The sequence below is a fragment of the Chiloscyllium punctatum genome, chromosome 8 (genome assembly GCF_047496795.1).
Source record: "Chiloscyllium punctatum isolate Juve2018m chromosome 8, sChiPun1.3, whole genome shotgun sequence".
NCBI lineage: Eukaryota > Metazoa > Chordata > Chondrichthyes > Orectolobiformes > Hemiscylliidae > Chiloscyllium > Chiloscyllium punctatum.
Window position 1 is genome coordinate 104,627,367 of NC_092746.1, and position 27,392 is coordinate 104,654,758.

The 27,392-nt window shown below is 43.1% G+C and overlaps 1 protein-coding gene across 3 annotated transcripts in view; it reads left to right on the forward strand.

The window, feature by feature from the left end:
- esyt2b (extended synaptotagmin-like protein 2b) overlaps nucleotides 1–27,392 on the forward strand; it is a 228,597-nt gene that overhangs the window by 71,453 nt on the left and 129,752 nt on the right. For all 3 annotated transcript variants that reach the window (XM_072576195.1, XM_072576196.1, XM_072576197.1), the window contains exons 2-3: nucleotides 8,039–8,080; nucleotides 20,983–21,117. In XM_072576195.1, the coding sequence (XP_072432296.1) occupies nucleotides 8,039–8,080; nucleotides 20,983–21,117 (177 nt within the window). The remainder of the gene's footprint in view (nucleotides 1–8,038; nucleotides 8,081–20,982; nucleotides 21,118–27,392) is intronic.

Genomic DNA, 27,392 nt, shown 5'->3' on the forward strand with positions numbered 1-27,392 from the left:
TGTTTGTGGGAATGTGGTAAAAACAGTGACTGCAGATGTTGGAAACCAGATTCTGGATTAGTGGTGCCGGAAGAGCACAGCAGTTCAGGCAGCATCCAAGGAGCTTCGAAATCGACGTTTCGGGCAAAAAGCCCTTCATCAGAAGTGTTTCAGATTATCCTGAGTTCATGAAAAATGCCGTCACCAATTTAATAAACCATTTTGGTCATGCTATGGCACACATCTGGGACAGGCAGGCCTTTAATCTGGACCTGCTGGCACAGAGGTATGGACCTTACCACTGTGCCACAAGCCCCTACATAGATTAGCATCTGATTAGCATTTTTGAAGTAAGACTCAGCCAGCTTTGACTCCTGTCTGGAAGTTGCTGTTTAAATTTAGAATGGAAGATCAAGAGCATTTAGACTGCTCAGTTTCCTGGTATATGCTGGAGTGGACAGGATTAAAATACCCCACTTTTCCTTTAAAACCAAATTCAAAAACTGTTCACAGCCTTCAAATCATTTTACTTTACAATATTGCTGGGCAGAATGCAGAAAGACATTAGACAAATTTATTGATTTTTTTTTTGGTCTGCAGCATTTGACTGTGAAATATTCAGAGTGTAGGCTGACTTTTTATTGATCTGAATAGGCTCCAGGAATCTTTGAAGTCTGATCCATAGGAGTTGAGAGTCAAAAAAAAACTGAGTCATGTGATTTGATGAATATAATTTTTGAAGAGCGCAAAAACTTGCACGTTGCTGTTGCTGATAGTTGTTCATGACTATTTTACTTGCCCATCCTGTTAAACAAAATGCAAAGAGGTTGAAGTTGTTGGTAGCAAGGTAACCTTTAGTTTTGGGAGAACAAACACCAGGCAAAATTGTTAACAAAATCCCCAGTTGGTTTTGCCAGCGTATGTGTGGGCAAGCTCCCGGAATGGTCCACTTGTGCAGCATGTTGCAGGGGCAAGATCAGATTTTCCTCTCATACGACTGTCCAAATTTGAGACTGCAGCACGGCAGGCAAATCATTGAAGAAGCAACAAGCTGAAGAGCTGATCAAATTGCAGACTTTCTGCAATGTCTCAGTAAATAGTCTTGAGTTGTCATTTTAGCTGCATGTTTTTTGTCTGTACAGAGTTGGTGACATTGAAAATTATTTTTTAACAATTCAGAAGATATCTTTGATCTCCAGCATAAACAGTACACCAACCTGAATCCACATACCTCTCTGTTTATTCTGTAATAGTAAATGTTTAATATGGAGGTTACATGGAATTCTTTCTGGTGTCCTGGCCAATACTTGCCACGTGACTACCATCTCAAACAAATTGTTTGACCACAGGAGGACGACTGGTGGATGGCTAGTGTGCCACCATTATTCAATAAAGGACCAAGGGATAAACCAGGAAACTACAGGCTAGTCAGTCTAATCTCCGTGGTGGAGTAACTATTTGAAACAATTCTCAGGGACCGAATCAGTGTTTGGAGAGGCAGGGATTCATCAAGAACAGACAGCATGGTTTTGTTAAGGGGAGGTCATGTCTGATAAGCTTAATCGAATTTTTCAAAGCATTATCTCGGTTTTTACAATAAGTGCAATTTGATGTAGTCAACTTGGACTTCAACGCTTTTCATAAGGTCCTGCAAGGGATACTGAAAGTAAATGTAAGAACCATGGGATTCAAGGAAATTTTGCAAATTGCACCTAGAATTGGCTGTGCAACAGGAATGAGAGGGTGATGATTGAAAAGTGCCTTGCTGTTTGTGGATTATGTAAGTGAATTAAACTTGGATTTTGGAGGGTTGACTATTAAGTTTGTAGATGATACAAAAATTGGTTGGGTGCTAAATAGTAGGAGAAAGGTGAGGACTGCAGATGCTGGAGATCAGAGTCAACAGTGTGGTCAGCATCCACGGAGCAGGAGAATCGATGTTTTGGGCATAAGCCCTTCATCAGGAATGCCCAAAATGTCGATTCTCCTGATCCTTGGATGCTGCCTGACCTGCGTCTTTCCAGCATCACAGACTTGACTCTGATCTCCAGCATCTGCAATCCTCACCTTCTCATTGATTTCAACCCTGCTGTGAAGCCTCTTCCAAGGATGCCTACCTTGAAGAGGTTCTTCTCCTCCTCTCAGTCATTCCTGATGAAGGCCTTATATCTGAAACATGGATTCTCCTGCTCCTCAGATGCTGCCTTTCCAGCAGCATCCCCTCTACTCTGGGTATGAAATAGTGAGGAATATAGCCTTAGATTACAGGAGAATAGAGACAGTCAGATGTGCCAAATGGAATTCAATTAGATAAACATGAGGTGATCTATTTGGGCACTGCAAACAAGGTGAGGAAATACCATTATGAATGGTAGGACTGTGGAGCACCGAGAAACAGAGGGAACTGTATACCAGTCCCTCAAGGTACCAGAGCAGGAGGATAAAGTGGTTAAGAAACATGTAGTGTACTTGCCTTCGTTAGCCAAGGCATAGAATTTAACAGTAGAAAGGTTATCTGAGAAATGTCAAAAACATTGGTTAGGCTGCAGCTACAGTATTGTGTGCAGCCTGGAATCCACATTATAAAAGGCATGTGGCTGCACTGGAAAGGGTGCAGAGGAGATTTATTAGGATGTTGCCAGGGCTAAGAGGTTTTGGTTAAGAGGAGAGATTGGGCAGACTAGGGCTGAGAAGGACATGATTGAGATGTATAAAATTAAGAGGCATAGATAGGCCAAACAATAAAAACCATTTTCCCCTTAAGGAAGGGATCAGAGATCAGGGGCATAGATTTCAGCTGAGGAGCAAAAGGTTTCTAGGAGATATGAGGAAAAGTTTTTATTTTTAAACCCAGAGGGTGGTGGGAATCTGGAATGCACGGCCTGGGAGGGTAATTTTGGCAGGAAATCTCTCAACCTTTCAAACAGTACTTGAATGAGCACTTGAATTGCCATAACGTTCAAGGCTATGAGCCACTTGCTGGAAAGTGACATTAATTTAGATTTGGCTCAGTTTTTAGTGCAGACTCGATGGGCCAAAGAGTTTGCGTACTGTATGATTCTATGATCCACAAAAGGTCAGTCACTCCACCGCCAACGTTCAGCAACAGCAGTGTGTACTATCAAAAAGATGCACTGCAGAAATTTATCAAAGATCCTTCGATAGCATCTTCCAAACCCACAATCACTTCAATCTGAAAGGACAAAGGCAGCAGAAATGTGGGAATAACAGCACTGAAGAGTTGCCTTCCAAGCCATTCGCTATCCTAACCTCGAAGTATATAACTGTTTCTTCAGTATCTTTGGGTCAAAATACTGGAATTCCTTCTCTCACTTCACTTCATTTTGGGTAAACCCATAGCAGATGGACTGCAGCGATTCAGGAAGGCAGCTCCTTACGACTTTCTTAAGGGCAGCTTGGATGGGCGATAAATGCTGGCCCAGCCATACCGCATTCGTGAATTTAAAAAAAAACTCCATGGTTTCTCCAAAAAGAAGACTGGTCAATAGGTCTTGTTGACATTTAGTCATGGTGTTTTATCAGGTAGTCCCACTTGTTTTCTGGCAGACTCCAAGATTGGAAATCTGAGTGGGAGTCGTCTTCAGAAGAACTTTTTAAGCCTTTTGTTTTCAAATGCCAAGTGTTACAACCTTTCTATTAATCTAATCTGCAAATTGCCACCAGGTTTCTGCTGAGTTTTGCAATAAGTAGATTTAAGGATCTGAGAATGGGTTTCAGATGCAGGTTAATGTGCATTGATATTCAGTAGAAGGTAAATGGTTATCTTTTGCACTTGGCATAGTGGTTTGGTTGTGTCGCCACAGTTTTACCAGACCATAGGGGCTGCTCTCTCATTAGAAGCAACTGGTGGTATTTAACCTGAGGGCCACCAGACCTCAGGCAAGGGAAGAGGTTGAGAAGGAGAGTCCTTCATGGTGTCCTCAAACCGGAGATGGGAATTGAACCCACGCTGTTGACATCCCACTGCTCTGCAAACCAACAATCCAGACAACTGAGCTAAACTGATTCTCCAGCATAGTGGTAATGTCACTGGTTTAGTAATACAGAGCACCAGGCTAATGTTCTGAGTGCATGGTTTTGCATCCCACCATCGTAAGTCATGAAATTTGAATTCAACTTCAAGAAATCTGGTATGAAAAGCTAGCTTGATGGCAACCATGTATCTGGTTCATTAGTGTCCTGTAGGGAAGTATGACGCCAGACCCATAGCAACATGACTGACTTTTACGACCCACTGGGCGATTAGCAATGACAATAAATGCTGACTGAGCCAATAATGTCAACATCTCAGGATTGACTTTTTTTATTCATTCATTCTTATTTTAGAGAACAAACAACTAGACCCTGTAATTAAAGATACAAATTGCCTTGCTTTCCAAAGTATAGTTGTTTTCTGTATTTATGAAAAATAAAATTGTTACACTGGATATGGGCTCATGGTTTGAGCTGAGATTTTGACCTTTTTATTCTTTAAAAGTTTGGAGAATATAATCCCATTTTTATCAACACCTTATACCATGGATCAAGCTAGTGATTCGTTGTTGCTCTAGCCCCCTTATGCACATGAGATCTTGTCATGGCTGAGTATTTAAGGTGCTAGATTAGAATCTCATCCACACCGGATCAGATCTTACTGACGTTGTTTGTCTACATCTCTGATATTAATCCTGTACTTGCAGCATTCATTGTTGGTGAAAGCAAAAAATAATTTTTAAATATAGGAACCAAATTTTTTTAACCTTCTTCCTTCATGAGATGTGGGATCACTGGCACTTCTTTTAAATTTCAAAAACATACTTTATTCATAAAAATATCTTTTTTGCATAGTCATTAATCAGTTCAGTTCTGTATAGTAGCATAAAAAGAAACCACCAAATATTGGAGTTTGATTCTATCCAACAAGCAAACCAAAGGCATCTCTTAGTTGTAGAGGTAAAAACAATGATGCTGGAAACCAGATTCTGGATTAGTGGTGCTGGAAGAGCACAGCTGTTCAGGCAGCATCCAAGGAGCTTTGAAATCGACGTTTCTGGCAAAAGCCCTTCATCAGGAATAAAGGCAGTGAGCCTGAAGCGTGGAGAGATAAGCTAAAGGAGGGTGGGGGTGGGGAGAAAGTAGCATAGAGTACAATGGGTGAGTGGGGGAGGGGATGAAGGCGATAGGTCAGGGAGGAGAGGGTGGAGTGGATAGGTGGAAAAGGAGATAGGCAGGTAGGACAAGTCCGGACAAGTCATGGGGACAGTGCTGAGCTGGAAGTTTGGAACTAGGGTGAGGTGGGGGAAGGGGAAATGAGGAAACTGTTGAAGTCCATATTGATGCCCTGGGGTTGAAGTGTTCCGAGGCGGAAGATGAGGCGTTCTTCCTCCAGGCGTCTGGTGGTGAGGGAGCGGCGGTGAAGGAGGCCCAGGACCTCCATGTCCTCAGCAGAGTGGGAGGGGGAGTTGAAATGTTGGGCCATGGGGCGGTGTGGTTGATTGGTGCGGGTGTCCCGGAGATGTTCCCTAAAGCGCTCTACTAGGAGGCGCCCAGTATCCCCAATGTAGAGGAGACCGCTTCGGGAGCAACGGATACAATAATTGATATTAGTGGATGTGCAAGTAAAACTTTGGATGTGGAAGGCTCCTTTAGGGCCTTGGATAGAGGTGAGGGAGGTGGTGTGGACACAGGTTTTACAGTTCCTGTGATGCCGCTCCCTCACCACCAGACGCCTGGAGGAAGAACGCCTCATCTTCCGCCTTGGCACACTTCAACCCCAGGGCATCAATATGGACTTCAACAGTTTCCTCATTTCCCCTTCCCCCACCTCACCCTAGTTCCAAACTTCCAGCTCAGCACTGTCCCCATGACTTGTCCGGACTTGTCCTACCTGCCTATCTCCTTTTCCGCCCATCTCCTTTTCCACCTATCCACTTCACCCTCTCCTCCCTGACCTATCAACTTCATCCCCTCCCCCACTCACCCATTGTACTCTATGCTACTTTCTCCCCACCCTCATCCTCCTTTAGCTTATCTCTCCGCGCTTCAGGCTCACTGCCTTTATTCCTGCTGAAGGGTTTTTGCCCAAAAGCTCAATCTCGAAGCTCCTTGGATGCTGCCTGAACTGCTGTGCTCTTCCAGCACCACTAATCCAGAATCTCTTACTTGTAGAAGACCTGTTTACATGCATTTGAGGCACCAAGGTGTCCAATAACTGAATGGACACCCATTTAACTTTGGCAGAAAAATCTTAGATGGTGGTCTTTCCCCAAGGCGCCTTGGTGGCAGCTGCCCCAAGCTTTAGTGCATCCTTGCACCACTGGCAATCATCCCTGATCACCTTCAAAATGAGTGACTTGCTAGGCCATTTCTGAGGGCAGTCAAGAGTCTATGGATCTGGACTCCCATCAGGCAATGCTGAATAAGGATGGCAGGTTCCTTTTACTAAATGCCATTTATGAACCGGATTTATTTTTTCTGACAATGAATGTTGGGCACATGGATGGTTGTCATGGTCACCATCTTGAGACCACTTTCAATTGCAAATTTTTATTAACTGAATTTCCATTATTTGCTTGAGCTAATGTCTGCAGAGCATTAGCTTGGATGATACTGATCCAGTGATACTACCACTGAGCCAATTTATGCCCTCTCCACAAGAAACAGGGCCAAACCAATCTGTCCACTTACTGTGTAAGGCTTTGGAAGATGTAACCAACATCTATTGAGATGCTATCATGAAGCTATTCTCAGTTGTTCAGTGACGCTCCGTTTTGGTTTTTGGCAGAATCACTCTGTTTTAGGCCTCCCTTGCAGCACTGAGGATTGACAAAGAATCTGATGTTAGAGGAGAATGATAACCCTTTACATGCTTTGCATACTATTTTGTAATAAAAGTACAAATGACCATAAATAATTATATTCTATTAAATTGTTCTTTTAATGGGTGTAATACCATGTAGCTCCAGAAAATTCTTAGCCGGTCAACAAATCTTTTGGGGAGGTGGTGTGGAAACATTTCCACTGGCTGGAAACCTACTTAACGTAAAAGAATGTGGTTGTGGTTGTGGTTGTTAGGACTGAAATTGCTGGAATTCTAAGGGCATTGTTTCAGGAGCTCCTCAGGCAATGTCTGCCCCTCCAACTTTAAAGTCTTCATCAATGATAAGCCATCTGTCATAAGATCAGAAGTCAGGTGATTTACAGATTGCACACTGTTCAATGCTATTTGCAACTTGTGACTCAACAGAAAATGAAGCTGGCTGTGCTGACATGCAACTTGTCCTGGATAACTTCAAGATTTTGTTTATGATTTGTAGCAAGTAAATGTCGCCGTTCACAAGCAAAGACTGTCTCCAAGAGAGCAAACTACGTCCTGGAACATTTAATGGTTTCACCATTGTTGAATTCTCTCAATGTTCTGAGGGTTGCCACTGACTAGAACTTTAATCAGACCAGCTAAATAAATTCTGTGGCTAAAACTACACTTCCCAATTACATACCTATATCACTGTTCCGACATAGTTGCTGGGTCAAAATCCAGCTGACTGCAGCTGGAGACCCTTTACTTGCAAACTGATGTTGTTGAAGAAAGTAGAAGGCTTTGCCTGTCTCAGGCATTAAGGATGTTGATTAATTGCCAGTCTTCGTAATGATACGTCGATCTTGTCAATGAAGGAAAGAAATTCTTTCCTGTACTTGCCACTTATTAGAAACAGAGTTCAGTATTTTGGCACCATGTCACAAATGAATGAAGACTCAAGAATAAATTGAGGACTAACTTTACTACTTTTGCAATAAAGCAAAGGTCAAATATTTGCAGAAATTTGACATATTGAAGTTCCTGAGGGTTGTGAATATTCTTAGTACTATTTGCAGACATGAAAAGCTGTTTCTTAAAAATAGAAACTCTGAGCAAAGATTCAGTGTTCAGTTATTCACTTGGAGCTAAAATGTTCCTTATTCTTTTACTTATTTGATCCCATACAATCTCCCTCACCCAGTATGTATGCTCTGCTTACTTTCTTGCTGATTTATTCTGATGTTCCTTTTCTTGTTTCAGGTTCACTTCCCAGATGTGGAGCGGGTGGAATGGCTAAATAAGGTACTTCAACTTGATTATTTTTCTTGAGGAAAGTACTTTTGTATAAATGCAATTTAAAAAAAAACTGGATTTAATTACTGATACAATGTTTTGGGACCAACTTTGATTCAATATATATTTCTGTTACATAGTTTGAGAAATCTTTAAATATGTGATATACGTATGTTAAGCAAACATTAAGGGATGTGGGCCAAAGACAGGAATATGCAGTCAGGCCATAGATCAGCCATGATATTGAATGGTGGATTAGGCTTGAGGGGCTGAATGATTTACTGCAGTTCCGATATTTACTAACACTTCAGGTTTGTAAGATTAGATTAGATTAGATTAGATTACTTACAGTGTGGAAACAGGCCCTTCGGCCCAACAAGTCCACACCGCCCCACCGAAGCGTAACCCACCTATACCCCTACATCTATATCTATATCTACCCCTTACCTAACACTACGGGCAATTTAGCATGGCCAATTCACCTGACCTGCACATCTTTGGAGTGTGGGAGGAAACCGGAGCACCCGGAGGAAACCCACGCAGACACGGGGAGAACGTGCAAACTCCACACAGTCAGTCGCCTGAGGCGGGAATTGAACCCGGGTCTCTGGCGCTGTGAGGCAGCAGTGCTAACCACTGTGCCACCGTGCCGCCCACGGTGGTAAGCTTGGTATCTTTTTCAAAAGCCACCTTTTCCTATTGAAAGGTGAAAAAATCTCTTCGGTAAATGCAAATAATTAAGAAGGCAACTGCAATATTGTTACATATTGCAACAGAATGGAATATATAGGGAGGGAGATTTTGCTGCACCTGTATAGGGCTTTGGTGATACTACATCCGGTGTACTTTGCAGTTTTGGTCTCCTTATTTGGAATGTAAGACACAGTTCGGAGAAGATTAATTTGACTCATTGCTGAGATGAAAAATGTGTTGCTGGAAAAGCGCAGCAGGTCAGGCAGCATCCGAGGAGCAGGCGAATCGACGTTTCGGGCATAAGCCCTTCTTCAGGAATGAGGAGGGTGTGCCAAGCAGGCTAAGATAAAAGGTAGAGAGGAGGGACTTGGGGGAGGGGTGTTGGGAATGCGATAGGTGGAAGGAGGTTAAGGTGAGGGTGATAGGCCGGAAGGGGGGTGGGAGTGGAGCGTTCGGGAAGAGGATTACAGGTCAAGAAGGCGGTGCTGAATCTGAGGGTTGGGATTGAGAAAAGGTGGGGGGGAGGGGAAATGAGGAAGCTGGAGAAATCTGCATTCATCCCTTGTAGTTGGAAGGTTCCTAGGCAGAAGATGAGGTGCTCTTCCTCCAGGCGTCGCATCGTGTTGCCATGGTCTGGCGATGGAGGAGGCCAAGGACCTGCATGTCCTTGGCGGAGTGGGAGGGGGAGTTAAAGTGAACATTTCAGAGAACACCTCTGGGACACCCGCACCAACCAACCCAACAGCCCCATGGCTGAACACTTTAACTCCCCCTCCCACTCCGCCAAGGACATGCAGGTCCTTGGCCGCCTCCATCGCCAGACCATGGCAACACGACGCGATGCCTGGAGGAAGAGCGCCTCATCTTCCGCCTAGGAATCCTCCAACCACAAGGGATGAATGCAGATTTCTCCAGCTTCCTCATTTTCCCTCCCCCCACCTTTTTCTAATTCCCAACCTTCAGACTCAGCACCGCCTTCTTGACCTGCAATCTTCTTCCCGACCTCTCTGCTCCCACCCCCTTTCCGGCCTATCACCCTCACCTTAACCTCCTTCCACCTGTCGCATTCCCAACACCCCTCCCCCAAGTCCCTCCTCTCTACCTTTTATCTTAGCCTGCTTGGCACACCCTCCTCATTCCTGAAGAAGGGCTTATGCCCGAAACGTCGATTCGCCTGCTCATCGGATGCTGCCTGACTTGCTGCGCTTTTCCAGCAACACATTTTTCAGCTCTGATCTCCAGCATCTGCTGTCCTCACTTTCTCCTCATTGCTGAGATGTTTGGCTTATTGTATGCATAAAGGCTGAACATATTGGACCCATACCCACTTCATTTCAGAAGAATGGGAAGTGATCTTACTGTAACAGATATGATCCTGAAGGTACTTGGCAGGGATTCGGGAGGATGTTACATCTTGTGGGACTAGGGAATAAAGTCCAAGACATCATCTTTACAAGTCTGAGCTGAGGACATTTCGTTTTCTAAGTGTCGTTAGATTGTTGAATTCTCCTCCCAGAAACATTAGAAAATAGGAGAAGACATTAGGCCATTTTGTCCATTCAAACCTACTCCACTATTCAACGTGTTCATGGCTGATCATGTAACTCTGTACCCTGTTAACCCTTTGATCCCTAAGAGCTAACTTTTTCTTTCTTGAAAGTCTTCACTCTTTTGGCCTCAACTGCTTTCTATGGTAGAGAGTTTCTCAGACTTGCCAGTCTTTTTGGATGAAGACGTTTCTCTACATTTTGGCCATAAGTGGCTTACTCCATATTCTTCTTCTGTGAATCACAAGAAGCTGGCATCTAATTTCAGGAGTAACAGGGAAGGCAAATGGACTGTTGGCCTTTATTTCAAAGGGAATGGAATATAAACATCGGGAAGGTTTGCTTAAACAATACAAGGATCTGGTCTGACCAGAACCGGAGTACTGTGGACAGTTTTTGGCCAGTTAGCTTAAGGAAAGATATACTGCCAGCATTGCAGGCAATCCAGAGAACATTCGCTAGGATCATACCCAGTATGGAAGGGCTGTCTAATGAGGAGAGGTTGAGTACTTGTTGGAACAAGAAACAATGGCCTCATCTCCTCATCATACATGCTGTCAGTCCAACTTGAAGGTCACTTTGTGTCTTGGCTTTGAACTAAGGGACACTGACCAATTTGTTTTACATGTAGGAACACTTAAGCATCTCCTGCATTTAAGCAGGATGAATCATATAACTAATAGCTTTATTTCTTTTGGTGTTCGCTCAGTTTGCACCTACTTGGAGGCTACCAGCCTCAGTGTCTTGAATTGCTTTTTAGTGTCATCAGAGAAGCAGGAAGCTTATCATGGTAGGAACTTTGGATAGTCAAGGGGTAGAAGTTGATCTGTGGCATGAAGTCACATCAGTCTCACACACCAAACATTTGTCAGCAACTTACATGGCATAAACTGCACGAACCTGAACTAAATGACTGTGTATGAAGGTCAAAAAGGAGCAGTCCCAGTGGAGTTGAAGGGTCTGTCAGACAGGGTTAATAGTTAGTCATATGGTTACTCTGATTCTAGCCCAGGTGATTAGCCATGGTCAGTCAGGTGCTGGTCTGATAAGAGTCCCAGATCTGTGTTTGCAGTCTAGTGATTGGGCCATGGCCTCCAAAAGGTTATATGATATAGGCGTACAGATTACAGATGTATCAGTCAGGATACCGTGGAGTCATCAGTTGGGCCAGTTTTTCTTGGACTGAGACAAAGGGAGGGATTGAGTGTGATGGAAGTGAATGGAAGACCAGATAGTGATGATGCAGGAGCAGGAAAGGTAATAAAACCAAGTTCAAAATTGATTAAATAAAAGAAGGACGGAGGGTCAGGTGATGTGTTTCTGCATGATGTGGGAGCTGGTGGACCCCATTGTGGTTCCCAGTGACTATGTCTGCGGTAAATGTTGGTTGCTGGAAGAACACCGACTCAGAGTCAATGAGCTGGAATGTGAGCTTCAAACATAGTGACACATCAGGGAGGGGGGCACTTACCTGGACGCTGTGTTTCTGGAAACCGTCACACCTCTTAGACTAACTAACTCGAATTCAGCCAGTGGTCAAGGACAGTAGGGTGTGGCTGTGACTGAGGCAGGGTAAAAACAATGACTGCAGATGCTGAAAATGAAATACTGGATTAGTGGTGCTGGAAGAGCACAGCAGTTCAGGCAGCATCCAGCGAGCAGCGAAATCAACGTTTCGGGCAAAAGCCCTTCATCAGGAATCCAACGAGCAGCGAAATCAACGTTTCGGGCAAAAGCCCTTCATCAGGAAGGCTTTTGCCCGAAACGTTGATTTCGCTGCTCGTTGGATGCTGCCTGAACTGCTGTGCTCTTCCAGCACCACTAATCCAGTATGTGACTGAGGCAGGTCGAGGGATCCAGGAAGTAGAGTTGCAGGAGCCTAAGCCTCTGTCCTTGTTCAACAGGTTTGAGTTTTACTCCCTGTGTGGATGGGAATGGGTACTGCAGGGAGGGTGAGCTGACTGACCACAGCACTGTGGTACACGTTAACATTCAAGTGGAGGGAGAGAAGAGAAATGTTGTTGTAATTGGGAATAATACAATTAGAGGCGTAGATACTGTTCTGTGACCAGAATTGAGAGTCCTGAAGATTGTGTTCCCTGCTTGGTGCTCAGGTTCAGGATATCTCACCTGGGCTGCAGAGGAACTTTGAATGGGAGTGTAAAGATTCAGTGGTTGTGGTCCATGTAGGTACCAGCGACCTAGTTGAAACCAGGAGAGAGGCTCTGCTAAGGGAGTACAAACAGCTAGGAGCTCAATTTTAAAAAGCAGAGCCGAAAAGGTGGTTCTCTCTAGATTACCACCTCAGCCATGAACTAATTGGCACAAGATCAGTAAAATTGAGCCACGCATTTACCTGCTTAAAGATTGGTGTATGAGAAATGGGACATTGGCACCAGGACTAGGGAAGAAGAACCCTATTCCAATGCGATGGTCTTCATCTGGACCGAGCTGGAACCAGAGTCCGTGAATTGCATAACTACGGCTGTAGACAGGGCTTTAAACTTAAATAGCTGGGGGGAAGGGCTCATAGGGGAAACTAAAGAAGGAGGTAAGAGTGCAGACTTCAGGCCAGGTTATTAAAATCTCCAGCACAGACACAAATAGGACAGTGTTTGGAAAGGGTTAGCAATCGAACTTCAAGCAAACTGGACAAATGAATGACAGTGAGAAGAGGGATGTTTAATACAGGATCAAGGTGTTATGTCTGAGTGCAAGCAGTGTAAGGGATAAGGTAAATGAGCTTGTTGCGTAGATCTATATTGGCAGGTATGATGTGGTGGGCATCACGGAGACGTGGCTACAAGGGGATCAGGATTGGGAGCTGAATATTCAAAGATATACATCCTATTAAAAAGATAGGCAGGTGGCAGAGGGGGTGGGGTTGCCTTATTAGTAAGAAATTAAATTAAATTAAATAGTAAGAAATAAAGTAACGTCAGATGGTGGAGAATCTGAGTGGGTAGAATTTAGGAACTGCAAAAGTTTTGAACAAAAGTAGTTGAAGTTATGTACAGGCTTCCAAATAGTAGTCAGGTGCTGGGGTGCAAGATCCACCAGGAAGTAGAAAAGATGTGTAGGAAAGGCAAAGTTACAGTAATCACTGGGTAGTTCAATGTGCAGGTGGACTGGGAAAATCAGGTTGGCAGCGGATTGCAAGAAAAGCAATTTGTGGAATACCTCTGAGATGGCTTTTTGGAACAGCTTGTGGTGAACCCCACTAGGAAACGGGCAATACTGGGTTTAATATCGTGTAATGAGGCAGACTTGATAAGAGAGCTTAAGGTAAAGGAACCCTTCAGAGACAGTGATTGTAATATGATGAATTTAGTCTGCAATTTGAGAGGGAGAAGATTAGAATCAGAGATAATGGTATTATAGCTGAATAAAGGCAACTACAGAGGCCTGGAGGAGGAGCTGGGTAGAATTGACTGGGAGAGGAGCCTAGCTGGAAAGACAGTGGAACAGCTACGGCAAGAGTTTCTGGGAGTAATTCTGGAGACGCAGCAGAGATTCACCCCGAGGAAAAAGAAGCATGGTACAGGGAAGCTGAGGCAACCATGGCTGACTCAAAGTCAAGGATAGCATAAATGCAAAAAAGAAAGTGTATAATGTGGCATTGGGCAATGGGAAACCAGAGGATTGGGAAGTTTACAAAAAGCAACAGAGGGCAACAAACAAATGAAGGAGAAGATTATATATGAGGGAAAGCCAGTCAGTAATATAAAAGAAGACTATAAGAGTTTTTTTATATATATATATAAGGGCAAAAGTGGGCATTGGGCTGCTGGAAAATGATGCTGGAGAGATAGTAGTGGGCACCAAGGAAATGGCTGAGCAGTTGAATAGTTGCTTCGTGTCAGTCTTCACGATGGAAGACATGAATAATTTCCCAAAATTCAAGGGAGTCAGGGCAGAGCTGAGTATGGTGGTCACCATCAAGGATAACCTAGAACATCACAGTGCAGTACAGGCCGTTTGGCCCTCTGTTGTGCCGACATGTGGGCCCAATCTGAAGCCCAACTAACATACTCTATTCCATTTCCATCCATATGTTTACCAATGACCATTTAACTGTCCTTAAATTTGGCAAATCCACTACTGTTGCAGGCAGTGTGTTCCATGTCCTTACTACTCTGGGTAAAGAAACTACCTCTGTCATCTGTCCTATATCTATCACCCCTCAATTTAAAGCTATATCCCCTCGTGCTAGCCATCGCCATCTGAGGAAAAAGGCTCTCACTGTCCACCCTATCTAACCCTCTGATTATCTTCTGTCTCAAGTCACCTCTCAACCACCTCCTCTTGAACGAAGACAGCCTCAAGTCTCTCAGCCTTTCCTCAAAGTCCATCCCGACATACCAGGCAACATCCTACGAGGTTCATCTCCTCTGAACCCTTTCCAGAGTTTCCACATCCTTCCGATAATGCGGTAACCAGAACTATACACAGTACTCCAAGTACAGTTGCACCAGAGCTTTGTACAGCTGCAACATGACCTCGTGGCTCAAACTCAATCCCTCAACCAATAAAAGCTAACATACCGAATGCCTCCTTGCCACTTGGGTTAATACAGTTATTAACTTTGAGGGATCTATGTACATGGACACAGATCTCTCTGCTCATCTACACTACCAAGAATCTTGCCATTGGCCCAGTACTGTGTATTCCCGTTGCTCCTTCCAAAGTGAATCACCTCACACTTTTCCAGATTAAACTCTACTTGCCACTTCTCAGCCCAGCTCTTCAGCTTATCTATGTCCCTCTGCAACATCCATCAGCACTATCCACAATTCCACCAACCTTTGTGTCATCTGCAAATTTATTAACCCATCCTTCTACATCCTCCTATAGATCATTTATAAAAATGACAAACACCAGTGGCCCTAAAACAGATCCTTGTGGTACACCACTAATAACTAAACTCCAGGATGAACATTTCCAATCAACCACCACCCTCAGCTAGCCAATTTCTGATCCAAACCACTAAATCACCCTCGATCCCATGCCTCCAAATTTTGTGCAATAGCCTATCGTGGAGAATCTTATCAATTGCCTTACTGAAATTCATAGACACCACATCAACGTCTTTACCTTCATCCACCTATTTGGTCACATCTCAAAGAACCCAGTAAAGTTTGTGATGTACGACCTACCTTTCACAAAAGTGTTAACTAACCTTAATCAACTTTTTCCTCCTCTAGATGATTATAAATCCTATCTCTTATAACGCTTTACAACACTTTACCCATATCTGGCACGGTGGCTCAGTGGTTAGCACTGCTGCCTCACAGCACCAGGGACCTACGTTCAATTCCCGCCTCAGGCAACTGTCTGCGGAGTTTGCACATTGTCCCAGTGTCTGTGTGGGTTTCCTCCGGGTGCTCCGGTTTCTTCCCACAGTTCAAAGATGTGCAGGTTGGTGAATTGGCCATGCTAAATTGCTGATAGTACTAGGTGCATTAGTCAGGGGAATGAAACTGGGTGGGTTGCTCTTCGGAGGTCGGTGTGGACCTGTTGGGCTGAAGGGCCTGTTTCCACAGTGTAGGGAATCTAATCTAAACCGAAGTTAAGGCTCATTGGTCTATAATTACCAGGGTTGTCTCTACTCCCTTTCTTGAATAAGAGGACAACATTTGCTATCCTCCAGTCTTCTGGCACCATTCCTGTGGACAATGACAATGTAACAATCAAAACCAAAGCCTCAGCAGTCTCCATCCTGGCTTCCCAATGAATCCTAGGATAAATCCCATCTGGCCCAGGAAACTTACTTATTTTCACACTTTCCAGAATTGCTAACACTGCCTCCTTGTGTACTTCAATCCTCTCTACTTTAATAGCTGGTATCTCTGTATTCTCCTCGACAACATTGTCTTTTTCCAGTGTGAATACCGATGAAAAATATTAATTTAGTGCTTCCCCTATCTCCTTGGACTGCACGCACAACTTCCCATTACTATCGTTGATTGGCCCTAATCTTTCTCTAGTCATTCTTTTATTACTGTTATATCGATAGAAAGCTTTAGGGTTTTCCTTGATCCTATCTGCCATCGACTTCTTGTGTCCCTTCCTGGCTCTTCTTGGCTCTCTCCTTTGGTCTCTCCAGGCTAACTTGTAACTCTCCAGCACCCTAACTGAGCATTAATGTCTCATCCTAACATAAGCTGCCACCTTCCTCTTGACAAGACATTCAACTTTTTTAGTAAACCATGACTCCCTCACTTGACTAATTCCTCCCTGTCTGACAGGTACATTCTTACAAAGGACACAGTGTAGCTGTAACTTGAATAAGCTCCACATTTAAATTGTGCCCTTCCCGGCAGTTTCCTTCCCCATCCTATGCATCCTAAATCTTGTAATTGCATCATAATTGCCTTTCCCCCAAGAATAACTCTTGCCCTGCATTATATGCCTATCCCTTTCCATTGCTAAAGTAAGTATAACCGAATTGTGGTCACTATCACCAAAGTGCTCACCTACCTCCAAATCTAACATCTGGCCAGGTTCAATACCCAGTACCAAATCCAATGTGGCTTCGCCCCTTGTTCGCTTGTCTAAATATTGTGTCAGGAAACCACCCTGCATACATTGGACAAAAGCTGACCTATCGAAAGTACTCTAACTTTAGTATTTCCAGTCAATATTTGGAAAGTTGAAGTTCCCCATAACTACCCTGTTACTCTTGCTCCTATCCAGAATTATCTTTGCTATCCTTTTCTCTACATTTCTGGAACTATTTGGAGGCTTATAGAAAACTCACAACAGAGTGACGCCCTTTCTTGTTTCTAACCTCAGCCCATGCTACCTCAGTAGACGGGTCCTCAAACCTCCTTTGTGCCACTGTAATATTGTCCTTGACTAGCAATGCCACCCCTCCCCTTCTCTCTTACCATCTTCTCTGTTGTTATTGAAACGCCCATATCCCAGAACCTGCAGCAACCATTTCTGTCTCTGCTCTATCCATGTCTCCAAAATGGCTACAATATCGAAGTCCCAGGTACCAACCCATGCTGCAAATTCACCCACTTTAATCCGGAAGCTCCTGGCATTGAAGGAGACACACTTCAAGCCACCTTCCTGCTTGCCGGTGAACTTTTGCAACCTTGAAACCATATTTCTGACCTCACTACTTTTCAACTTCCTGGACACTGGAACTCCAGCTTGGGTTCCATCCCCCTACTAAATTAGTTTACACTAATAGCATTAGCAAATTTCCCCCCAGGGTATTGGTACCCCTTTTGGTTCAGGTGTAGACCATCCTGTTGTAGAGGTCCCACCTACCCCAGAAAGAGCCCCAATTATCCAGGTATCTGAAACCCTCCATCCTGCACCAGCCCTGTAGCCATGTGTTCAACTTCTGTCACCCCATTCCTTGCCTCACTCAAATGTGGCATGCGCAACAAACCAGAGATAACAACTCTATTTGTTCTAGCACTAAGCTTCCACCATGGCTCCCTGAATTTCCACCTTAAATCCGCACCCCTTTTCCTACCTATGTCATTGGTGCCTATGTGGACTACGACTTGGGGCTGCTCGCCTGCTCGCCTTCCCTGTCAAGGATCCTGAAAACGCGATCTGAGACCCCATGAACCCTGGCATCTGGGAGGCAACACACCAACTGTGAGTCTCTCTTGCTCCCACAGCACCTCCAATCTGTCCCCCTAACTATGGAGTCCCCAATGACTAACACTCTGCTCATCACCTCCCTTCCCTTTTGAACAAAGGTACAGGCTCTGTTGAAGAGACCTGTACCTCATGGCTTACCCCTGGTAAGTCCACCCAACCCAACAGTATCCAGAAAGGTATACTTGATATTGAGGGAGGCCCACTGGAGTTCACTGCACTGCCTGCTAGCTCCCTTTCTGTCCCTTGACTATAACCCATCTGCCTCTTTCTTGCACCTGAGCTATGACTACCTCACTGTAACTCCTCTCAGAAACCCCCTCCAAAGGTCCTCAACAAATTGAATGTCCTGAAGGTGGATAAATCATCTGGACCAGATGGACGTACACCCCAGAGTTCTAAGGGAGATAGCTGAAGAGATAGCTGAGGCGTTTGTGATGATCTTTCAGGAATTTCTAGGGTGAGGGAGGGTCCCAGAGGACTGGAAAATCACGAATATGACATCCCTGTTTAAAAGGGAGTAAGGCAAAACATGGAAAATTACAGGCTGGTTAGCCTAACCTTGGTCATGGGTAAGATTTTTGAATCTATTGTGAATGATGAAATTCTGATTACTTGAAAGTGTATGGTAAAGTACGCATGGTTTCATCAAGGGGAGGTCATGCCTGACAAATATATTAGAATTCTTTGAAGAAGTAACAAGCAGTTAGACCAAGGAGAGCTGATGGATATTATCTGCTTGAACTTCAAGAAGGCCTTTGACCAGGTGCTTTTCAGGAGGTGACTCAGTAAGATGAGGGCCCATGGTGTCAGAGGCAAGGTGCCAACGTGGATTGAAGCTTGGCTGTCTAGCAGAAAGTAGAGAGTGGAGATAAAAGGGCCCTTTGCAGGGTGGCTGTCGGTGACAAGTGGTGTTCTGCAAGGCTAAGTGTTGGGACCACAACTTTTCACTTTTACATTGATGATCTAGATGAAGGAACTGAGGGCAGTCTAGTTTCGTTTGCAGATGATACAAAAATAGGTAGAGGGACAGATAGCATTCAGGAGGCTGCAGAAGGATTTAGACAGGTTAGGAGAGTGGGCAAAAAAGTGGCAGATGGAATATAATATGGGAAAGTGGTAGTGCACTTGTTAGGAAGAATAGCGGCATGGACTATTTTCAAAATGGGGAGAAAATTCAGAAGTCTGAGGTGCAAAGAGACTTGGGAGTTCTAGTCTAGGATTCTGTCAAGGTAAACTTGCAGGTTGAATCAGTAGTTAGGAAGGCAAATGCAATTATGGCATTTATTTTGAGAGGACGTTTTTATAAAAGCAGGAAACTACTTCTGAAACTCGAAGACTCTGATCAGACCACATTTAGAGTATTCTGCACAGTTTCATAACCTCAGGAAGGATGGACTGGCCCTGGAGCGTGTTTTGAGGAGGTTCAGGAGAATGGTCCCAGGAATGAAAAGCTTAATGTATGAGGACTGTTTGAGGATTCTGAGTTTATACGTGATGGAGTTTAGAAGGATGAGGAGAGATCTAATTGAAACATACAGAATAATGAATGGCCTGGTCAGAGTAGATGTCGGGAAGATGTTTCCATTGGTAGGAGAGACTAGGACCCGAGGCTATGGCATTAGAGTAAAGGGAAGACCTTTTCAAACAGATAAGAAGAAACTTCTTCAGCCAGAAAGTGGTAAATGTGTGGAATTCATTGCCACAGAAAGCTGTGGAGGCCAGGACATTGGGTATACTTAAGACTGAGGTAGAGGGGTTCTCATATATCAAGGGTTATGGGGAAACAGCAGGAGAATGGGGTTGAGAAACGTATTTGCTATGATTGAAGGGCAGAACAGACTCAATGAGCTGAATGGCCTAATTTCTGCTCCTCTGTCTTATGGCCATATGGAGATGTTCACGGTAAGGCAAAAAAGTTAATAGTTTTGGAGGATGACGTGGATGAGAGCTGCTGAACAGACTTGATGGAAGCAGCAGTGAACTGTAATCCATGAGCTTTGGTAGGTGACAGAATTAAAATGATTGTGGCTTGGAGACCTTACACAGGGAATATAGTGGCCTTATGCTTGAGCAGTACACAAGATCATTAGACTTTCTGCACTACTGGAACTACATTGACCCAAGCTGCTATCACCTTACAGGTTGGTGGGTTTGGCTGCTTTTTGCAACTTACCAGTGTAAAGTGCTGTATTCCTGTCCATCCACCAGTGTTTTACAGTCCCTTTAGCAAGGGAGGTGGCGAGCCTTGCTGGGCCATGTCCTGGGAAGGTGGGGGTGTGGCATGTGTTCCAACAATATAAGGGCCAGTTCCTGACTTCAGTGCCTGGAGTGGTGTGCAACAGATCTTAAATATGGTGCCAGCAGCAGGAATGCCAGAAGATCCAGGCAGCAGTAAGCATGTCTGCCTCTTTTGCTTTGTGATTGCATGAGAAGGTACAATGCAGAGACCGACTGTATTGTTAATTAAGTGCAGAAGATTGAGAGAGAAAACTCATTGCTGCTGTGTGGACTGTATGCCATAAAACCCACTCAAAAAAAGCACCAAATCAAAATGAAAAAATGCATACCTTAGACACAAACGTAAGGACAGCTATTTGAAAGAAAGTGTTCCTTTCAATATGGTTTTTCCCAACTTGTAGTCAGAAAAAGCCAAGGAAATGAACTGCTTAATTCAAGTTTGCAACAGTGAATCATGCTGCTTCTGTGTAAAATGACTCAACAACTTTTAAAATGAGGGACACAACATTTTTGATTTTGTGCAGAAATTAGTTAGAACATGGAATATCCTACCAGATATAGTAATAACAGAAGCGTAACAACTTTTTAAATGAAGTTGGTGAACATTCAAAGAAGAAACACTTCTGAGTATGATGCATTGGAAGCCAAACAGAACTAAATCAATACTTATTTGAGAGAATTGCTGTTGATGTATAGTGCTAATATGGTTTTTAATTCTATGTAATACTACAAACTCAATGTACTAGTTTTGTATTTTATATCTTGATCACAATTTATAAAGCTTTATTTTTGTTTTATTACATTTAGACGGTAAAGCAGTTGTGGCCTTATATCTGCCAATTTGTGGAGAAATTGTTGAAAGAAACCATTGAACCAGCTGTGAGGGGAGCAAACAGTCATCTTCGTACTTTCAACTTTACAAAGGTTGACATGGGAAACAAGGTGAGTGCTGGTTACTGGAAAAAACAATTTTTAAAAAGCAGTTTGACTCTTAATTTGCCCTTATGTGTAAGAGGGAAATGAGTGTAGTCTTATTATTTTCCTTCTGTTTTCCATAATTCTCCCTAGCCAAATAGACATTCCTCCCCTTAATCAGAATTATTCCACCTAAAACTTGCTGTATCCACGAATTCTGTCTTGCCTTGGTCTCAATGGCTGACAAAGTCACATCCATCTATTTCCTTACATCTGCCACCACCACATCCTCTATTCATTTAATGTCCATCTCCCTGAAAATAAACTCATCCAAAACCTTTAAACTCCCAACTATCTAGTTATTGGGGCATGTGCTGACCTTTGACCTGGAAGTAATGTGATAAAGAAAATGTGCTGTTTCTTTAAAAATGTCTTGCGAAGGGAATTGTAATTGTTCTAAACATGGTTTTGGAAATTACTTAGCAGTTGAAAAGGGGTAAATTGTAAAAATTGTGCTTCCCACATAATCTATTGGCACTTCTGCCCTTAACAAGAAAGCTGTTAAGACCAATATTTACGTGGCCAGGAGAAGAGCAGCAGAGGGAAGAAGAAAGAAGGTGCACCTGCGAGTGTGTGTGTAAGTAACACAAGTAAATAGGACAAATAGCTGAAGACTAGATTAGAGCAATGATTGTGAATTGGATAATTATATTACTGTTAGGTTTAGCCAGAACCAATGAAATTCATGAAAATATTTTTATCAAGGGCTGGGTAAGAAGTCTGTGCAGAATGTGTCATCCCAAATGTTCGACATCGAGCTAGAGAGGTTTTGCAGAGTGTAAAGTTTGATTGATGGTCATCTCTGGAGTCACTGAACAGTTGCTTGTGAATGTAATTCAAGTTTTAAATTGATTGAGTGGGAAAGTGAGGACTGTGTATGCACACGGCTACGTTAAAGAACTTTTGAATCATATGAGGTGCGACATGCCTTTGGTAATCATCAGGGGTAAGTACCTGTGGTTGTGTAAGATGCATCATTGTTGTATTGTCTACAGTAAGTTAACATTTACCATTTTGAAGTACCACTTGTCTATTAATTCATGCTTAATTTGTGTAGATTCTACTTCATGTTCATGTCCAGGTTGTATAATATTGGAATCTTGTAGAGAATGTATTAACTTTGCAGTCATTCAATAAATTGGTATATTTTAGTTTGCAGCTTCCCCATGGAGATTATAAATACTTCCATCCGTCTGCTATGTAATTTTCTCAACCACTTCATCACATTACCCTTAATGCTGTTATCTCTATTAAGACATATATCCTGAAAAATGTGTTGCTGGAAAAGCGCAGCAGGTCAGGCAGCATCCAAGGAGCAGGAGAATCGAATCGGCTTATGCCCGAAACGTCGATTCTCCTGCTCCTTGGATGCTGCCTGCCCTGCTGCACTTTTCCAGCAACACATTTTTCAGCTCTGATCTCCAGCATCTGTAGTCCTCACTTTCTCCTAAAACATATCCTGTTCATTTCCCGATCTTTGCTCTATCAGGGAGTACACATTTGAGCCTGTTGGACATTTATTGGTTTAGCCATCATTCCAAATATCACTGGATTATATAAAGCTGCATCTTTGTCTGCCGAAGTTATTGACTACTCTTGGGTCTTCCTCATGAGCGAAGATTGCCTGTCTTGAATTTTTTTTTCCAGAATGAGCAGTCTGCCTCTCTTTTCAGCTACCCTCCATCCTTGATGTCTTTGTCAGAAAGATAATTTGTTTAACTATTACCATTTTCCATTAAGACAAATGTCTCTCAGGTTCCATTTGCTCAAAGCTCATATTTCTTGCTCATTTCTCCTCCTGTTGTGTGAAATGATCTCAATCATGAGATCCAGCTCTGACTTCCAACCTGAAGATATATTCAAATATAATATGGTGTGTTTATCACCTCGAGTTTATCGAGATGACTATTGAATCTTTTAAAGTCTGTTTATTAATGTTTTTTTCTAAAATTCAGAGAAAATATTCAATAAGGTTTTTTTCCCCCATTGGAATTGGTTCTGATGGAATGGCAATCAAGTTCCATGCCAGAGTGGCACATGATCTGGTGGGGAATTTACAGCTTCTGGTGAACATGTGCCCATAATCCTCTGGATGGGTCAGGACACTGGTTTGGAAGGTGTGACCGAAGAAGGCGTGGCGTATTCCATCTAGTAAATACTATACATTATTGCAATTGTGGTGGTGAGAATGAATGTTGAATGTGAAATGAACTGCTGCTGACAGGGCTGAAACATTCTAGTGTCCTTTTGGATACATTGTTGTTGCCTCAGCCAGTTAATCATCATTCATGTTAATTATTGTTTTAATTTGACAGTGTTGGAAAAACGTTTCATCCACTTTACTTATAGGAACTCCTAAATACATCTTTGAGATATTGTACCACTGATTATTTATTGCCCGGAGTGTAATGAGGATTCAGTCCACTCTCGAGAGTTGCATGTGGGCACAGATGGCAGATTTCCTTATCTAAGAACATGAGTGAATCAGATGGGTTTTCACATGTGGTTGCAATTAGTCTAGCTTTTTATTCCAGATTTTTATTAAATTCAAATACCATCATCTGCTTTGGTGGGTTTGAACCCATGCCCCAAAGACATTAACCTGGTGATTACCAGCTTTGTGATCTTACCACTACCTCTGGCATAAATAGATGAGAATCAAAGAATCTCTACAATGTGGAGGCAGGTCATTTGGCCCTTAGCATCCATGGCAACCTTCCGATGAGCATCCCAACTAGAGCCAATCCTTACCCTTTCCCTGTAAACCCTGCATGTCCCATGGCTAATCCATCCAGCCTGCATAATCCTGGGCAATTTAGCATAGCCAATCCACCCAATGTGCATATATTTGGACACCGGGAAGAAATCCACACAGGCAGAGGGAGAATCTGCAAACTCCACACAGACAGTTGCCTGAGGGTGGAATGGAACTTGGGTCCCTGGGGCTGTGAGGCAGTAGTGCCAACCACTGAGCTACCATGCAGCACTAACTGCTTTTTTAAATTTAATTTAAATTTCACCATCTGCTGTAGCAGGATTTGATCCCACACGCCTCAGACATTAACCTGGAGGCTCTGCATTACTATCCTCAAGACCTTTTCACTATGCCACAACCTCTGGCACAGAAAACTAGAAGAACAAAGGATCTGATTCTTGGGCTGAATTGATACATTTCAGTCAGTGCATGAGTTGAGATCAGCAATTGGCTTCAAGCATCTCCGAGCGAATGAGTGAATAGAATTGAGTAGAGATCATATTGCAGATTATAACTATAGTGTCAAGCGAGGATAAGACTGGGCCCAGCTCTCAACTTTCTTATGCCCTAGTAACGTACCAACACTGTCTTGGCTCACAGATAAAAGCAAGACAACTTTGGAATGGTTTCAGTGTATTTCTAGTGCTCATATGATTCTACCCCAGCAACGGTTGATGGTAATTGGGAGTGGGAGGAGGAGAACGAAGCTGAATGAAATAAGAAGTGAATGGAATAGAAAGATAACCAGCTTATCCTGCACTGTAGCTTTAAGAATTGTTAGTAGCTCAAATGCCTCTTGTTACTGCCAAGGGCGCATGTAAAATGATTGACTCTGACCTTAGCAGTTAAGAGCAAATAGTTGCTAACTAGCTGGAGCTAATTCTGGAATGCATAATTATGGAATCCTGACTTATTGATTGCAAGCCAAGGATCGTCTACCTCACATAATGACTAAGAAAATGAAAAAGAAAGGTCCCAGTTGTCTACTGATGATGATAGGCTGATGGTTAGTTGTAATGAACAAGAATCAGTTGAACTCTAAACAATCACTCCAGGTTAATTAGAAATGGTGGGAAAAGCCCTGAGGGCTACAAATGGTGAATGAGCAGCAGTTGGTGAATACAGGGACTTGGCTGAAAAAATGAGAATGGGGAATCGGGTTCAATGAAACTCTGAATAGTTACCTTATCTCAATCAAGACTTAATTGTTACAGACATGGCTTCTCCAACTAAATCTGTTCTACTTCTTCCAGTTTTCTCCTCCACTCTCATGAACACATTGACAAGTCAGGACAACAAACGGAGGTCCCTTATTTGATCATGACAGAAGATACACTATAGCAACTCACCTTTGCTCACTCAACAGCATCATTGAAAGCTGGACATACTGGTGCAGCTGACATATGGAAATATCAGTGTTGTATATTTGAAGAATAAACCACTCTCAATTAAATATTTGATGTGGTGATGCTAGGGTCAGACCAGGGTGGACAAAGTCAAAAATTAAATGACACCAGGTTTATAGTCCAACAGGTTTGGAAGTTCAACTCCTTCCTCCAGTGTGGTATGATAGAGAGGTATAAGACACAGTGTTTATAAGCAAAAGGTTAACAACTTTAAAATGAGCTGCCCTTGTTGATTCCTTTCATCAGGAGGTAGATTAGCATTGAGTGCTACCATGAATTCCATTTTCTGAAGTGAGCCAAAGGTTTTATTTTGTTAACTGTGATAGAGAATAGTGAGTTTTGAAAAGATTTGTTGCTCGGGTTGAGGTTTTGGATGTAGGTTTGCTCGCTGGGCTGGATGGTTCTTTTCCAGACGTTTCATCACTATACTGGGTGGCATCTTCAGTGGGCCTCAGGCAGATGCAATGCTTCACCTGGGGCCCATTGGGGATGTTAATTGGTGGGATGGTGGAGCGTTTGGGGGGGAGCTTTCCAACTCAGCGAGCAATCCTACATCCAAAAAGTGATAGAAAATGAGCCCCTGCCTCATCACTAGTGAGTCTTAAAAACGAAAACCACTTGTGTTAACAAGCATTGATCAAAGCATCATAAATGATAATTGTACTCGCTTGACAAAGTCCTCCATTGCTAACATCTAGTGACTTGGGTCAGACTAGTTAGCAAGAGCTTGATAAATGATCCCAGATGATGGTGACACTAGTCCAGATGATCCCAGAGTGAGATCGGCTTGTTGACCATATGTTTTATATTTCCTTTTAGTTTAACATGGAAATAGATTGATGACCAACATAGCAAAAGGTTGCCAATGTATTTTTGATTTTAAAAATGCTCTTGTTAGAAGTACATATACTTTTGAAAATTGGAATGTTGAATCAGGTAGAAGTGAGATTTATCATATAAAGGCCATAAGACAAAGGAGCAGAATTTGGTCTTTTTTCATTTACTCATGGGAGATGAGCATCTCTGGCTGAGCCAGCACTTATTGCCCATCCCTAGTTGTCCTTGAGAAGGTGGTGATGAGCTGCCTTCTTGAATCACTGCAGCCCACCTACTGTGGGTTGACCCACAATGCCTTTAGGGAGAGAGATCAAGGATTTTGATCCAGTGACAATAATGAAAAGCGATATATTTCCAAGTCAAGATGGTGAGTGGTTGGAGGGGAACTTGTAGTTGGTGGTGTTCCGATGTAAATGCTGCCCTTGTCCTTCTAGAAAGTGGTCATGGGTTTGGAAAGTGCTGTCTGAGGATCTTTTGAATTTTTACAGTGCATCTTGTTGATAGTACACACTGCTGCTACTGAGTGTTGGTCGTGGGGGGAGTGGATGCTTGTGGAATAGTTGCCAATCAAAAGGCTGCTTTGTCCTGGATGGTGTCAAGTTCCTGAGTGTTCTTGGAACTGCAGTTATCCAAGCATGGGGAATATTCCATCACATTGGCAAGAGTACAGGTCCAGCATGTTCTCTTTAAGGTTACATGTAAGAACAACAATCCCAGAGAACCCTGGATGTCTTGGAATATTCAGGACTGGATAAGTAAGAAAAGGGAGGCCTTTAGCAGGTATAAGGGAAGTAAATCAATGCAGGCCCTACTGGAATATAGCAACTGCAGGGGGTAACTTAGGAAAGCAATTCAGAGAGTAAAGAAGGAACTTGAGAAAACATTGGGTAATGTTAGAGAAAATCCCAAGACATTCTATAAATATTTTAAAGGGAAGAAGACAACCAAGGAAAGAGTGGGGCTATTTTGAGACTAAAGGGACAGTCTGTGCATGGAGCTGGAGGACATTGGGTAGGGTGCTAAATGAATAATTTACATCTGACTTTATTTTTAGATTAAAAACATAGATCTAGGATTCGAGAATTAGGACTTTGAGGCTCTACAGCAGTTTGACATAGGGAATGAGGAGGTATTGGAGGTTTTAGGGGCTTAGAGAGCATGGAATGTTATGCCAGCAGCAGTTGTGGAGGCAGGGTCATTAGGGACATTGAAGAGACTCCTGGACATGCATATGGTCACAGAAA